The 16,130-nt window shown below is 52.6% G+C and overlaps 6 protein-coding genes across 6 annotated transcripts; 3 read left to right on the plus strand and 3 right to left on the minus strand.

Annotated features, from left to right (window-relative positions):
* Window positions 1-1,271: 1,271 nt before the first annotated feature.
* J4E92_007559 (uncharacterized protein) lies at window positions 1,272-2,815 on the plus strand (the record flags this gene model as incomplete). Its single annotated transcript, XM_051498922.1, has 2 exons — window positions 1,272-1,880; window positions 1,940-2,815. 2 exons carry the CDS (start codon window positions 1,272-1,274, stop codon window positions 2,813-2,815), a joined length of 1,485 nt encoding a protein of 494 aa, XP_051350657.1.
* Window positions 2,816-2,974: 159 nt separating this feature from the next.
* J4E92_007560 (uncharacterized protein) lies at window positions 2,975-4,414 on the minus strand (the record flags this gene model as incomplete). Its single annotated transcript, XM_051498923.1, has 1 exon — window positions 2,975-4,414. The coding sequence occupies one exon, from the start codon at window positions 4,412-4,414 to the stop codon at window positions 2,975-2,977; it is 1,440 nt and encodes a 479-aa protein (XP_051350658.1).
* Window positions 4,415-4,999: 585 nt separating this feature from the next.
* Window positions 5,000-6,568, minus strand: J4E92_007561 (uncharacterized protein; the record flags this gene model as incomplete). Its single annotated transcript, XM_051498924.1, has 1 exon — window positions 5,000-6,568. The coding sequence occupies one exon, from the start codon at window positions 6,566-6,568 to the stop codon at window positions 5,000-5,002; it is 1,569 nt and encodes a 522-aa protein (XP_051350659.1).
* Window positions 6,569-7,556: 988 nt separating this feature from the next.
* J4E92_007562 (uncharacterized protein) lies at window positions 7,557-8,345 on the minus strand (the record flags this gene model as incomplete). Its single annotated transcript, XM_051498925.1, has 1 exon — window positions 7,557-8,345. One exon carries the CDS (start codon window positions 8,343-8,345, stop codon window positions 7,557-7,559), a length of 789 nt encoding a protein of 262 aa, XP_051350660.1.
* Window positions 8,346-9,451: 1,106 nt separating this feature from the next.
* Window positions 9,452-10,456, plus strand: J4E92_007563 (uncharacterized protein; the record flags this gene model as incomplete). Its single annotated transcript, XM_051498926.1, has 1 exon — window positions 9,452-10,456. One exon carries the CDS (start codon window positions 9,452-9,454, stop codon window positions 10,454-10,456), a length of 1,005 nt encoding a protein of 334 aa, XP_051350661.1.
* Window positions 10,457-12,273: 1,817 nt separating this feature from the next.
* On the plus strand, window positions 12,274-14,786 carry J4E92_007564 (uncharacterized protein; the record flags this gene model as incomplete). The annotated part of the gene is made up of 3 exons (XM_051498927.1): window positions 12,274-14,418; window positions 14,468-14,659; window positions 14,715-14,786. 3 exons carry the CDS (start codon window positions 12,274-12,276, stop codon window positions 14,784-14,786), a joined length of 2,409 nt encoding a protein of 802 aa, XP_051350662.1.
* Between the last annotated feature and the right edge of the window lie 1,344 nt (window positions 14,787-16,130).

Consider the following 16,130-nt stretch of genomic DNA (forward strand, 5'->3'; position numbering starts at 1 on the left):
TTCCCTTCGATCAGCCTGCGCACCTCGGTTGGTGAGATGAATATGGATGTTATATGGCGGAGTGCCTGGGCTTCCGCGAAAAGTTCTTCGTTTCGCCCGGCTTCTCCATAGTTGAGAGCTTGTGGGTGATGCCCCAGGTTTAGTCCGAGTGTTCTGCGAAATCGCGCATAGGTCGTGCAACTGTCCAGATACAGACAATGCGAGTAAAGATACTGTGTTGCTATAAGATAAGTGTTGCGCGACACCAGAGTGAGTGCGCGCAACGTCTTGGTGACGATGTTTGACGGTGCATACGCTACAGGATGCTGGCCGTTGTGGGTACCCACAAGTTGATCGAGAACGTTGAGGAACAGCTCTAATGGCAAGCTGGCGAACCCTCGCGATATATTCTTCGGGAAGTCAGCCTGTTCCATTAGTTCGCTAGCGATATTGAGTAGTTATGTGCAAGCTGGAGATGGCGAGAATAGATTTTGGCGACAATTGTTGAGCCTCCTTACGTCATCACCTTCCCCGCTCGCGGCCCGCACGCTAATCTACATAAAGTCTAGTCTGGGAGCTAATCCTGGAATGTACGAGCGACTTGCGAGCTACGGCGGCGGCCGTGGCGTCCGTAGGCCCCGTGATCAATCTCTAGAGTAACACCGTTACCCAGCGCAGTTCGGCCGACTCGAAACGAGGCTCGTTCTAGGGTGCACAAGGCCTCATTCGGGGCAACAACACATCCGACCCATTCGTAGGTGGAGGCGGAGAATCAAATACACCGCTCCGCCCACTCCTATGCAATACCCCCTCATCAATCGGCTTCGACTGACCAATTGCGTGTTTTTGTACTCGTATGCCCCCCAAGCCTCCTGACTGGTCGCGTCTGATGGTGTGTCCCCAAATGCGTTCAGACCCACTGCTCGGTCGCTATCATCCATGCTTTTGACCGGCAGCTTTGAGCGAATGCATCAAGTCTCTCATGGTGCGGATGCGAGCGTCTGCCAGTTGTGCTACTTCCAAGGCGGCCCACGAAGTACCCTCCAGGATGCGCGTCACCATTGAATCTAGCAACCACCGCGAAAAATGAAGGGCCGTTCACGGCTTTAGCCTCCACATTCCGCAAGTGCTGGCAATATGTAAAGGGCCCACGCAGCTAGAGATTCGAGGGAACATATTGCAAGTGGGATCACAAAACCAGTCCTCCACTCGACCAAGATCTATACCAGCGCGAACTGCAATATCACTCGAAGTCCATCAACATGCCACTTCAGCGGGGCGTCTTAGCCGCTATGTTGGTGGTACTGGCCTACATCATCAAGGTACAAGACTCATACCAAGCTCCTTTTCTTCAAGCTAACAATGCGAAGATTGTGTGGACAGGGCTCACAGGTCCATTGTCGAAGCTGCCCGGGCCATGGTACACTAAATACACCAACCTCGTCCTTCGTTACCAGACAGTTTCAGGCAAACGAATTTTCTACGTGGACAATCTTCATCAGCGCTATGGCGGCGTCGTGCGAATCTCGCCAAACGAGACAGCCGTATCGGATATAGCCGGTGTCAGTCAGATACACAAGATCGGTGCTGGGTACCTGAAGTCGGACTTCTACTCGTCTCTCCTCCCAACTGATACACCCGGTATATTCCCGATGCGCGATCCACATGCACATGCCGCAAGAAGAAGGCTGTTTGCCCGACCCTTCAGCAACACCAGCTTGAGCAGCAACTGGGACGTGGAGATCAGGACGAAAGCAAATCTAGCTGTCCAGAGAATTCGACACGACGCAATGGGTTCATCGCAAGGTGCCGATGTCCTCAAATGGTGGACGCTCATGGCGAATGATGTAATCGCTCACCTCAGCTTTGGAGAGAGCTCCGAAATGCTTGAGATGGGTAAGGTATGCAACTCAGCCTTCTTCAGTCTTGCTATGTATGCAATTTCTAATAACAGAGGTAGCAAACATCATACATCGATGCTATTCAGGCTGCGCTTATTTGCGGTATCATTCGGTCTGAAATTGGAACTACCATCTGGAAACTTCTCAGTTACCTCCCCATCGAACGGATAAAGTTTCTCTACTCGATCGATGATGTCCTGAACGAACACGGCGAGCGGGCGATACAGAAGATGCGCAGTGAGGGTGGCAATACCAAAAATCTCTTCAATCAAATGTTGGCTGCCGGGGAAGACAATAAGACTGCTGCGCTTTCGAATAAACACATAAGGGAGGAAGCGGCCGGCTTCATTGTGGCGGGATCGGACACTACCGCGGTGACGCTCACGTATCTCGTCTGGGCGGTTCTCAAGCAGCCTGATCTGCAGTCTCGACTCGAGAACGAGATTGCAGAACTCAGCGAGGAGCTTACGAAGGAAGAGCTCGAGACTGCACCTCTACTGAACAGCGTCATCGCAGAGACTTTGAGGCTTTATGGCGCTGCTCCTGGTGCGTTACCTCGGGTTGTACCGAAACAGGGCACTGTCATAGGCGGCCATCACATCCCCGCGGATACTGTGGTCAGCACTCAGGCTTACACAAACCATCGCGATCCCTGCGCCTTTCCCAATCCCCACGAGTTTGACGGTCTTCGCTTTTTGGACAAGAGCATGATGTCAGCACATCAGAAGGCGTCATACATGCCCTTTGGAGCTGGCTCGAGGGTGTGTATCGGCATACATCTGGCGTACATGGAGCTCCGCTTAGGAGCTGCCCTCTTCTTCCGACATTGTCGCGGCGCCAGAATATCCGACTCCATGAACGATGAGATGATGGAGATGGACAACAACTTCTTGATTGCTCCCAAGGGTCATCACTGCTACATCACCCTGAGATGAGGAATCTCAACTTCAATAACTTCTGGTAGTTGCGAAGTTCTTCGACATCATCCATTAGCCTTTGCATCGAATGTTGCACGCGTGTAGGTAGGAAGTAAGAGAATTATACGGTTATTTGCTCTATGAGGGGAATTATATGCACGATAAAGTGAACGTTCCTCAATTCCACTCTGCTTCAAGATCACCAATCTTATCCTCTGGATACAAGGCATTCCACTCTTCTGCCAGCTGAAGCGCCAGATACCGACGGTCGCCCAGCAATCCACTGTTGACCACCCTAAACAGCTTTCTCGCGATGGCACTCTCGCGCGAAAGACCGAATATGATGAAATCTTCTGACGCTGCGCTCCTAAAAGCCTGCTTCAACGTCTTGAACTTTCCTTCAGGCGGCTCGTACGTTGCCAAATCTTCGTCTCTCTCATCCATCGAGTGACCTGCCCACGCCCAGAACGGGGGTCGAAGGGCCACAAATTTGGGTGCGAAGCAAGCCATATCCCAGTCTACGATACCTGTGATCTCCACAGTCTCTGGCCCTGTGATCTTAGCGAGTATATTGCGGGGAAACAAGTCGCCATGCGTAAGATGAAAGCGCTGCCCCAGCCATCCGCGCCGATCTAGAGCTTTCGCAACGGCGATCATGATTTGCCACATGTTCTTGTTTCGACTCGCACGTCCAATCTCTTCTTCGTACTTCTGCCAGCGCTGGCAATGATCAATCAGATACCCAAAAGGTGTTTGAGATGGCGCTGGACTCTGGCTGGGCTGAGTGAAGTGTGGTCGTAACTTCGCTTCTTTGTCCGTGGGAACGGGGAATTGATCTAATGCTATAGCTGAGCTTCCTGAGGTCAAGTTACTCAGCGAGATGAACCCAGCCGCGGGCGTCGTGACGGCTGAAATCTTTTCCACTGTTTGCGTAATCTGCTGGATGGCCGACGCTTTCTGTTGCGAATTTAGCTCTAGCCACAATGCATGTAAGTTCTTGCCAGGTAGTAAGGTCTGCAGGGTATATGGCCGTCCCAAGGCATTTGTCGGACCAAGATCGTACTTCTCAATCTTGGGTATGGGTAGCCCTAGGCAGGAGCTGATAACGCGTTGAGTAACAATGTCGCCAGCAACGTCGCTCACAGGAGGACCATCCATGTCTCCCTTCTTGTCCCTTGGGATTCTCAAAGCAAACTTACGGACTCGTGGAGGTATGCCAAGGAATCTTGACACTCTAGCGCTAAAGTCGACCCCGGAGTCACGTCGCTCCGCCCCGTGTTGTAATGTGACAGCTACGACGATATTGAAAGAGCCCATACCAAGCACTCGGAGTGAAGACTCTTCGATCTCGCTCTCAGGGAACAGATCGGCAATGAGTTGCAGAATTCGAAACTTCAGTCTCAAGACTGTTTCTCTCCCTTCCCGAAAGCCTACGCCACCCTCAGTGAAGATGTTTTCGTCATCGAACAAGCGCCGTAAGGGGTTCTCGCTCTCATATCCAGAAGTTGTCAGTTCATCGTTGCTCGGGACGCGATCTGGGAGGTATTCTCTAGCCGCTTCAATGCAGGCGATGTCGACTTTGTTCAGTCCTTGAAGGGGCATACTGAGATGCGCCATCAAGTGCAGCTTTGATGGTTATATGAACTTCACCGTTCTTACTCCTGCTATTGATGAGCCCATAAAGGAAGATTGTGCGGATGGTTTTGTCGATATTGAACTAATGTGTGCACTGTGAACTGAGTCACAGCGATCGCTCGGATACGACGGTCGCTGTAGGTGTACAACGTCTTTCCAACAGTTTGATGAGAGTGAAAAGACTTTGCGCTGTGTAAGCGATACAGCTTCTGGAAGGATAGCCAGCACAATTCACGCTAAGGTGTCCTACGACACATGCCGTTAATAGCTTCAGTTTAGTATTACAATCACTCATAGGTTCAAGCCAATCATCACTTCGAGGACTTAACGTAGAATTTTGCAGCTCTGAATCCTCAAGAAATAGGTCTTGATGGTACCGTAATCGCATAGATAACTAAAAGTAGATGTGCGTATTCTAGAGAGCTTAACGAACCAACGAAGATACTTATCTCAAAACACTGATCATCTCACATGTCAAGCTAGAGAGAAGGCAAAGGTTTCAATACGAGGATCGGACTAAGCGATTGAGTATTGGCATTTCCTTCACATACCGAAAACATGTAACTGCTACTCCGTGACAATGAGCTCGTCTTCTTCTGTATCCGTTGTAGGCTCAATGTCTTTGCCAGGCTCATCGTCCTTTGTACTCTCGTCGTTCTCCGTAGTCTTATCGTCCTTTGCAGGTTCATCATCCTTTGTAGGCTCATCATCAGAGTCAGACTCAGCCTCAGAGTCGGATTGCCAATCATAACGGAACCGAACATTATCCTCAGGGTGGAGCTTATCCCACGCCTTGACAACGCTTATTGCCTCATCATTGTACCAAGGACTGTTCGCCCCCTTCTGCATGATATAGAACATACGTCTAGCAAGCATTGCCTCTGGTGCAAAGGCAAAGAACTTGTACTTCTCCGACGCATTGTCAAGGAAAACTTGCTTCAAGATCTTGTCCTCCTCAGTAACGGGCTCCACGTTGGCCACGCTTTCGTCATCTTCCTTAGCGCTAGGCATGTCTTCAGGGGTCCAAAGGGAAAATGGTGCTCTATAGGCCATGAACTCTGGCGCGATAATGGCCGTATCCCAGTCGATAACGCCTGTGACGACAGCCTCGGTGTCACTACGTACTTCGGCTAGGATGTTGTAACATTTGAGATCACCATGAACGAGTACACATGGCCCTTCGAGAAAGCCACGAGCCTCTAGAGCCTTCGTGATCCTCGCGAAGCTTATCCAGATGTCGTCGAAAGGAGCGTCCTCGGAGTTGTGGTATTCGCTCCACTGCTTGCATCGCCCAAGCATGTAGTCGAAAGGGTCATCGTTCAAAGCCGGCTCAGGCTTAAACCCCTCACGACTTGTTATATAAAACGTCTGGGTTAAGATCGGAGAAGTCGGAGGTTTGTTCAGGTTCTGAGAAGATATGTCGCCAATTGATCCTTCTACTGAGGCGATGGTGGGAGCGAGAGCGATGATCTCCTTGGCGAGGTGCTTCTTCTGCTCCATATTGAGATTGTTCCAAAGGTTCGTCGCGAGAGTGCGACCAGGGAGATGGGTTTGGATCATGTATGGACGTTCGAAAATATTTGCAGTGGTAAGATCATAGCTCGCAACCTTGGGAATGGGCAGAGGCAGCCGAGAGCCCGCTGCCTTCAGGATTGACACCTCCCTTTCCATGGCTTGGGCCATGGATTCGTCATTGTTGTATTCCATTCTCGGGACGCGCACGACGTACGACTCTGACTTCGTAGCCGCCTTCTTCTTGCGCGCGCGCAAGCAGGGAAACAGAAACCAGGCCAAGGTGAACCTTTTGGGCTTTTGCGCGATTGAGACGCCGATGACTCGGTTGTAAGACCCGCCCTTCATCTCGTAGACTGTGATGTCTCGCGGGTCTCGCCCGAATATCTTCGCGGCTAGTGCGGCGACTTTGTGTTGGATCGTCTCGAATGGCTCCTGGCCATAAATCATCGTGTTTGTTTCTGAGACTGCATCGTCTGCTACATCGTGATGCTGTTCATCATCAATGTCTTTTGGTTTGTCTTGGTCTTGCATGCAAGTGTCCTCGGCGGGGGCGTTGACAGAGTCTGGCGCATCCGAAATGCGTGTCGGCGGAGCCGCCGGGTTGGGGGAGCAAGTCGACATGATGCGACTTCTGAATACGGAGGAACGTTGCAGTGTAGGCGGAAGGATCTTTAAAAGGTGTCAGGGCGCATTGTTGTGCCGTAGCTCTTTGTTTGCTGGACGCCAAGCCTTGTCGGTGCACAAGGTCGTTTCCTTCTGAACCATCACTGCAGGAGCGGTGTGAATGCTCAATGTGATTCACTTTCTCCGAGTCAAGTCCCGTATTGTCGCAGTGGGTTTCTTGGAGTCTGCGTATATAATGCTCCATACGTGCAGCGCAACACTTGTAAGCAACCCGACAGTAATACAATCCACAAACAACCAAAGACTACACTAGAGTGACCACTGTAACACTATCACCATGGGAAATTTTGGCGAATCGGATCAACCCAGATGTACGAAGCACACTAAGAAAACTATACATCACTGTCCTGGCGAAAACGGCTGGGTAGGCGAATGGAGCCCTAGTGGCTGCAACACAAAGTATCACGGGGACCTAGGGGGCATCTACTGCAAGAAGCACCAAATGCCGTGTCGTCAAGGCTGCGTCAACCAGTCTCACATGAAGAATCAGCCTGGCTGTCAATCATGTAAGGGCAAATGGGCGCGTGAAGCTAAGGCGGAACGGGAGGCAAAGGAAAACGTGAAGGTGAACGAAAAAGATAAACAATTTGAAGAATTCATGAACCCAGGTAGAACAAGAAAGAAGGAAAAGAAGTAAACGATGGAAAGAGGTACCTGCCATTAAGATGGAGTAGACGTATGGATGGATAGTTCACGGTTCGGAGTATATCGGAGGCAACGTTGAAGTGTCGGGTACATCCAAGGTATACCATGATACCTTACACTTCGCACTCTCCCCAGTATGACTTCTGATGTGAAATGATCTGTTCGTTATGAAATGATCGCGGAGCTAAGGAATCTCCCCACTTGCTGAACATCTCATCATGACACCTGTACGAGTGACACAACTTGCATTTGGCCCCGTAGAGGCCTCTTCCGCTACTGACTAGGCTCGATCCCGATGCTCTCTAAGACGGACCAGAACAACGGGAGGGTGATCACCCATATCTCTCTTCTTGACGTCCACGATCCCAGACGCCTCCACGAAATCACGCAGGCGTTCGTAACCGTAGTTGCGTGCGTTGAGGTCGGGCGAGATCTTGCTGAGGTAGACGCCGACGTCGGCTAGATGAACCCAATTGTCAATGTCGCTCCTGCAACTATTCACGGCCCTGGACAAGCCCTCGACTGCTGACTGATCAAGAGGCCTTTTGCCCAGCCTGGGAGTTGTGTTGACGACAGGGTGGGAATCGACGAAGCCGAATGGGCGGTCTGTAAGGGTGGTTTCCTCGGGCGGCAGGTTAAGTACATCGAAGTAGGTAAACTTATCGCAAGCGGCAATGAACGCGTTGTTTGTCTTGCGTTCGCCAAACCCGAAAACGGTGACGCCCTGCTCCCGGATGCGGGATGCGAGCCGGGTGAAGTCGCTATCGCTCGAGACGATACAAAAGCTGGAGAAGCGGCCAGTGTATAGCAGGTCCATTGCGTCGATAATCATGGCGCCATCAGTTGCGTTCTTGCCCGTGGTGTACGCAAATTGCTGGATGGGTGTTATTGAATGATTGAGTAAGCACTCTTTCCATCCTTTGAGCGACGGAGAAGTCCAGTCGCCATAGATTCGCTTTACGCTGGCCGTGCCGTAGTTGGCTATCTCAGCCATCAAGCCGACAATGACCCTGGGTGAGACGTTGTCACCGTCTATCAACACCGCTAGACTGGCATCCTTCGAAGCCATTGCTGTTCTCTCAAAAGCTTTGGCTAGTAAGGACTGTTATGTATCAGGCAGAAGTGGTACTTGGGGGAAGCGTTGCTGAGATGATTACTACCCTGCGATACCATTCAGGCACAATGCGCTAACCCCGGTGGGGCACAAGTACTCAGGCTTTAAGGCATCGACTTCAGCTGTGTGGTACCGCATCGAAGATGCTATTCAGTGATCTGTGATAGGGTTGACATCGACTGAATTGTTGTTGTGATGACTGAGAGTCGCGTTCACCGGCTCTTTGGAATGCGTCGGTGGCCGGCCCGTGGAGTCGTCCTCGCATCGCCCGGGAATCTTGAGAACGTACACATAGCTCTTGTGATGAGCTAGCAATTACTCCATTGTGCGATACCGTTGCACGGCTGTTCTACTCTGGTTGAGGGTCGCGAGATCTGCTGGCGGGTCGCGTCGTCATAATGTTCGCTACCCCCGAGCGTCAACGCGTGTGGGCTTAATTTCGTGTCACATCGCGCGCGCCCTCAGAAATGAGCATAGGAATACATCGCATATAAATCGCGGGACACGACCGATGTCTGCGCGCTGGTGTGCAAAATCGAGACGAGTGCTGGAATTTCAAAGATTCGACGAAAAGGGATGATGTGGGGCGGTCTTTCCGAGGTTGACAGGATCGCGCACCTGCCCAGGTGTTAAGGCCCGCTACCAGCCGTCAGCCAATCACATCGACGTCTGTGCAAACCAATCACATACGTCATCGACGTTTAGAACAGTATCATCGCAGAGACGCGCCGCGACAATGGTCACTACACGTTCTGCATCCTTCAATTCTGCTCCCGGTAGACCCCGTCGCTCTGTTCCTCGCTCTCAAGTTTCGGCAAGAGCCCGTGAAGTTCACAATCGTCGCGTACAACAGTCGCGTCGGTCCATTCCTCACTCTCAAGTTTCGGAGAGAGCCCTGGAGCGCAACAAATTCACAGGCTCCGCGCGCATCACGCAATTCACGCTGAGCGCCTCGGCAAACTGATCTGTACTGCTTCCAGATAGTGACAGTGAAGGTCCTCCAGCCCGTGATAGTTGGTGGAAGGCTTGGACAGGTGTGGACCAACACAGCTTCAAGAACCATGTCGCTGAAGCGAGGTGCCATTGACTCGTTCTTCAAGCGCCCTGAGCCCAAGAAGCCCAGATATGAAGCAAGTCTTCACAAGTCAAGTCATGCGTCTTATCCCTTCGCCATCCCACATCTGCCTGCCCCGTTCACGGAGCAGTTAGGATTCGCACCTGCTAAGGAGGGCAAGCTCATAAACGACCAGCTGGATCTAGATCTTGTATACTATCAGCCATACGTACCTTCCGGTATTGCGCCAGGGCTTTTCGAGTTCCTTCGACGGGAACTTCCCTTCTACCGCGTGCAGTACAACATCACCCGCGGGGGAGCCCAAACACAGATCAACACGCCGCGGTTTACGACCGTATTCGGTGTTGATGACACATCGCGCTTCGCAGCTGATGGAAGCATCGTAGATGCAAAGACTGGAAAGCCGGTTGAGAAGAGCCGCTACAAGTGCGCACCTCGTCCTATCCCACAGTGTCTGGAGGAACTGAAGAAAGTGACAGAGGGCACCACTGGCGAGACCTTCAACTTTTGCCTCGTCAATTACTACGCCGATGGCAAGGACAGCATATCGTACCACTCCGACGATGAGAGGTTCCTCGGTCCTAATCCAGCAATCGCATCGTTCAGTCTCGGTGCAAAGCGCGACTTCTTGATGAAGCACAAGCCTATTCCACCCAAGGCAGGCGTTGTGGTGAAGGAGCCAACGGGCATCAAGCTGCCTCTCGGCTCGGGAGATATGGTCTTGATGCGTGGCAAGACGCAGGCGAACTGGCTACATAGTATTCCAAAGCGCGCTGGCCCTGAGGCAGGCAAGGGAAGGATCAATATCACTTTCAGGAAGGCGATGATCAAGGGCGGTACTGAGAATTACTACCAGTACAATGTTGGCACGGGAGGTGTGCATAAATGGGATGCGAAGGCCGAGAAGATGGTGCCTTGGACGGCGACTGCGGAGCCTCAAGCGTCTGCGAACGGCGATGGCAATAGCGCGGGGCCAAATAACGGAGCCTGATGGATCAGACGATATGGCGAATTTGATGATATTGATAATTGCACGCCAACCTAGGAAAAGGCTGAACAGCCTAGAGCCTACTTTAACGTTAGCTCACCTACTTTGCAAGGTTTTAGCTTAATGTTGCCTGCAGACCAGTTCGGTTTTTTCCGTATAAGGTGATTGCGACGAAATCGATATTTGCGTTCGGACCTAGATTCTGTATTTCGTCAGATAGTTCTGTTTCTCTTCAAACAAAGTTTCGTTGGGAACGTTTTTCGCATCAAATTACCATATGCACAGTGATGTGTGATACAGAAAACTGTGAGCAGGCCCCAGACTTGTCAAAAGCTTGTCGCTGTGCGAAGTAGCGGGCCTGAGTTGCCGCCAGCGAGCAGGTGGCTTGAGCGTGGGCTAGTTCGACCCCGCCTGGGGCAAGCGCGACCACGGGCAATCTTGACATGTGGAAAGAGCTGTGTGCGATGAGGGGCCATACGGAAGTAGGATAGTGGTAGTGGTGAAGATGAGCTCGCCACCGAAGGAGCTGACCGAGTCTGTACAGTCAGTCATATGGACATGCGTGATGGCGACATGATGAAGAGTCGCATGTCGCAGGACATCTTGGCGGCGACGGATGAGGGTGGTCGGAGTTAAAGGCCGCCTAATTCTGCCCATGGCCGTACCAGCCTTTGACTGCAACACCACAACAACCTCTTCCGATCTCCTCATCTTGGGTTATCCGAGTCGCCAAAGCTAGCGCATATCACCAAAGATCTAATTGAGGAGTCTGCGCCATCAAAGGTTGCTATCGTGGGTCGGGCGCGTTAGACGGAAAGCTGGCAGTGCGTGCAAGCCTGTTTGAGAGTAAGTACGAATCGGCGCATGGCTCTGTGAATGTGCAGCTGCTGACAGAGGCTAGCAGGTGTCAACAAGCCTTCGATATACCGCTAGACCACATTCCTCTCACCGCGAGGTCGACTGCCCATTGCATGAGCTGCACCTTCCCCTCATAAGAAGCGCTGCGTAAGCCGAATCTAGACGAAGCACCCAACGACGGATTCCCTACGCATCGATTGAAGCGTACGTCTGCGCAATACAAGAGGCAGTATCGGGAGAAGAAGAGCGAAAAGTGTGCCGTATTGGACGACATTCACTGGAGGGAAGGGCGGAAGCAAGTCGCATACAAGTCAACACCAGGGCAGTATCGCCATTTCAAGTCCACGCCTCAGAGTCATAGCACTTGGCGCATGGAGATAGCTCAGCTCCGGAAGATTTAAGACCGCACCGGGCCGCAATCGCAGAATCGCACACCTTACGACCTTTCGCTACACTCTCCTCTGCAAAGCGCATACTAGCGACCACCAACCTCTGCACGACACGAGTCTGGACCAGTCAACACCCTAGTCCTGCAGCTTAGGCGACCACCAAGGCGTGAGATTCCATCATATATCTCGAACGGACTTTAGCGCTTAAGTCCGCATTCTCCGTCGTCCCATATCACACCTGCGGACGACGCGATCGCGACCATGCCGCCCACTCCGCCTTCAACGACTTCGTCGAGCGCAGGACAGTCGCCGCCAGATCCGCAGTTCAGAGTTGTACGTAAACGGAATCGAGTTCCCTTATCATGTGGAGCATGCAGGCATCGAAAGTAGGCACACATCTCGACAACGAAGCAATCATCGCCACATGCTGACCATCGTAGGCTGAAATGCAATCGAGGTCATCCCTGCGACAATTGCACCAAACGCGGAGATACGGCATCATGTACGTACGCTGCTCCAGGCAACCGCAAGAAGAGCTCAGCCAGCACCGGTTCCGCCACGACGCCCGATGATATGCAGAATCGCATTGACCGTCTCGAGGGGCTGGTTCTCTCGCTGATGACCAATGGCGCGCAGAGCGCAGGGCCTGCCGCTGCTCAAGCAGCTATCGCGAACAGCATGGCCAATGCTGGCCCGGACCAGCAATTCGATCCAAGCCAAATGATCACGAGCATGAGCACCGGCGCTCCCGAGTCGATACCCGAGGAGGACGTGAACGATGAAAGCGAGATGGAGACCGTTACAAAGTCTATTGGAGTAATGAAGGTGCACAACAACCACACCATATTCGCATCGGAAGCACACTGGTACGCAATCTTGGGCGAATTGTCGGAAGTCAAGAACTACTTCGCCGAGCACAAGAAACAGTACGAGGATCAGCTCAAGCGATTCAAGGCAACTCACGTCGAAGATCGACCGCCGGGTACATCTTTCCTGATGGGCGGACAAAAACCAAGCTCCAAAACCGAGGTCCTATCGCGCTTTCCTCCAAAGCCCACAGCCGATCTCCTCGTCTCGCGCTTCTTCAACACATACGATCCCGGCATTCACATCATACACGGGCCCTCGTTTCAGGAGGAATACGACAGGCACTGGGCACAACCAGAAGAGACGCCTATTATCTGGCTTGGTACTGTGTTTGCGATGATGTGTATCGCGTTACAGTCGTACACACGAGCTGGCGATGAGCCTCCGGAATACCACAACAAGTCTTGGGAGATGTCAAGAGAATATGGAGACTTGACGGCGCAATGTTTGATCATGTCAGATATTACGCAGCCCATCACAGGAATGATGGAGACCTTGATCTTGCACGTTCATGCAGAGTATGCTCGTAGTAGAGATGCAGAAGTTGGCATCTTGATAAGCACGGGTATCATTGTGCGGCTAGCGATGCGCATGGGTTTGCATCGGGACGCGGCGCCATATGCCGGCATACCCGTTTTCCAGGCGGAGATGCGAAGACGTGTCTGGGCTGCGGTCCGCTCGTTTGATCTGCTCTTCTCCGCACAGGCTGGGTTGCCGCCCATCGTCCGACCGCGGGATACCAACACTGAGATACCGCGGAATATATACGACGATGAACTGCACAAAGACATGAAGATACTGCCTCCTTCGAGACCGGAAACCGAAGCTACACCTACACTCTTCCTCATCAATCGGACAAGATTGATCTATAAGCTCGGAGAAGCGGTCGAGTGCACCGATACTCTGACATGTTCTTCGTACGAAGAGGTCATGAAGCTAGACGCGGAAGCTCGAGAGCTACACGACAACATCTCGCCGCATCTCAAGATGCGAGGGATGGATGAAGCGGCGCGCGACCCTTCTACCTTGATCATGCAACGCTTCACATTGGATCTCCTCTTCCTCAAGATCATATGCGTACTGCATCGAAAGTATCTGTCTTATGCGAGAGTACAATCACGTTTTGCCTACTCCAGGAAAGCGGTTATCGAAGCCTCGATGATGCTTCTCAAGCACCAAGCGACCTTGCACCGGGAATGCCAGGCCGGCGGTCGGTTGCGCAACGTCAAATGGTTCATCTCATCGCTGACCACTGTCGACTTCCTTCTTGCAGCGATGATCATCTCTTCTGATCTCTACCACACTGCCAGGGAAGCGCCATCTCGATCTCCGCCGTCTGGAGACACACTCGTGTGGAGTTCAGATCGTTGCGAGGAGATGCTCGAAGCTATAGAGATAGCGGTGGGCATCTGGGATGGTCTGAAAGATCACTCCATGGAAGCGTACAAAGCGCACACCACGCTCAGTGTCATGCTGGATCAACTCAAGAAGAACCGGGTAGCCAAACAGACGCCCAATGGCTTCCAAGCAGCTACATCCGCATACCCGACAATGGCGCCAATGGAAGACGCCAATGTAGCACCTGAACATTCGGCAGCGATGACACTGGGCCTACTCAGCACAGGCGGCATGACGCCCAATGCCAACATGTTCGATCAGCGATACCCTGCCGGTATGGCCAATCTACTAAACGACCCTATGCCTCAGCCGTCGACGGGCTTGACACCACAATACAACCAGCCGACAAGCGGACCAACAGGCCCAGAGAATGCACCAAGTCCGTTCTCAAACCTGTTCGGAGCGAATCTGTTCCAAAATCTAGATCTCCCGCCGACAGACAATATCAACTGGGTTCGTCGTCATCACAATCCCGCGATTATCACTCGGCTAACATGACTAGGACGCATGGGACTCGTACATCCAAGGTCCCAATCCTGGTATGGAAGCGACCAACAACTTCTTCCCCATGGATCTTGGTAGCATGCCTATGCAAACAGAGCAAAACGGGATGCCAGCCACAGGACAGACACCGAGCCAGCAACCTATCCAAGGCAACCGAGCAAACATGTTCGGGCAGGATGTCTACATGGGCGTAAGTACTGATGATCATGATTCATTGCATTTTATTGATAGCTGACAGCAACAAGGCTGATTCCACAAAGACGAACTCTGGTGAAGCGTACACCATGGGGTTCCTGATGCCGAAGCAGTCTAACTAGTACTTCGCGCTCTTACGTTGTTTGCGAGCGGGTAATGAACCTATGATTATGTAACTTGAGCGCCGTTTGTATTTGCATGACTTGTACTTTCGGAGGCCGAAGCTTGGTGGTGTTACTAGATACCCGTTAGCTATTGGATGTACAAAAGGGCGGGAGGAAGGAGGCGCAGCAAGCCATGTGCCCCGCGCTGCGATGGAAAACATGAATGAACTCAGCTCAGCCTTTGCGCTCGTTTCAAATCCCCACATACCCAGTGTTTCCATGCCTTCTTCGCCAACTTGACCCTTAGTGTTGTCGTGTCGTTTTCCACCCAACTCGTATCCCGATATAGCACGCGACGATCAAGGTCCATACCAAGACGTCGACCCGCGTCGCTGCCCCACTTGAACCGCTGGACCCTGAATTGCCGGCGCGTGGGCGTCAAACGTCATCGCGGTCACGACTTGCTTACGCGCTCGCGGGCTTTTGTTTGGCCGTGAGGCTGCGAAAGGCGGGCTACCTGAGGCTTGGGTTGCACACGAGGCAGCTGTGCCGCCTACGTAGGTCTGCGCACGTCTGCTCGTCACGCACCTTACCTTTCGACATACAGCCGTGAAAGCGACGCGACGAGGCTGAGAACTGCGCATACGACCACTACTGCAGCATTCCTACGAAGCAGTCTCTGTGCATCAGATACCGCCATCGCAACTCCCTCCACCGTCCTCACAATGTCAAACCCGCCCACCATCTCCCCTCCCCCTCCCACCTCAACTTCAACCATCTCCCCACCACCACCAAGCGACCCCATCTCCCCCGTCTCCCGCACCTCTACCTTCCCGCACAAGACTAGTCCAGCAGTGTCTAGCCAAACTCCGTTGATCGACACGAATACACCTGCGATAAACGATGCGCCGGTCGAGTTGGACGGCGGCGCGATAACGCCTGAGGAGCTGAGGAGGCGTATGAGTACAACGGGAGAGGTAGGTGGTATGGGAGATGGGTTGGGGGGCGTGAGAGGCTCGATGCGGTCGCCGGATGATGCGGAGGGGATTGATGCGGAGTTTTTGGGTGACGGGATGGGGGCGGGGAGGGGGGTTAGGGAGGTATGTCTATATTAGTCCACTCAGCTTGGGGTTTCTTGGGCATGAGGCGTAGCTACGTGATCGTGGCTGGTGAATGATATGTGGGAGGGTTAGAGCACTTGGCTGACATAATACAGAAACGCGCCGCGATGCTGGCCTCCCGCTCGAAAGATCCCAGCGTTATCGTCGACGTACCGCAGGAACCGACCGCTGAGGAGGTGGATGCTGCGAGGAAGGCGGATGCGCTGTTGCCGCCCGGGATGAGGGGGAAGATACCTGAGGC

The sequence above is a fragment of the Alternaria infectoria genome (genome assembly GCF_024043175.1).
Source record: "Alternaria infectoria strain BMP 0036 chromosome Unknown scaffold_13, whole genome shotgun sequence".
NCBI lineage: Eukaryota > Fungi > Ascomycota > Dothideomycetes > Pleosporales > Pleosporaceae > Alternaria > Alternaria infectoria.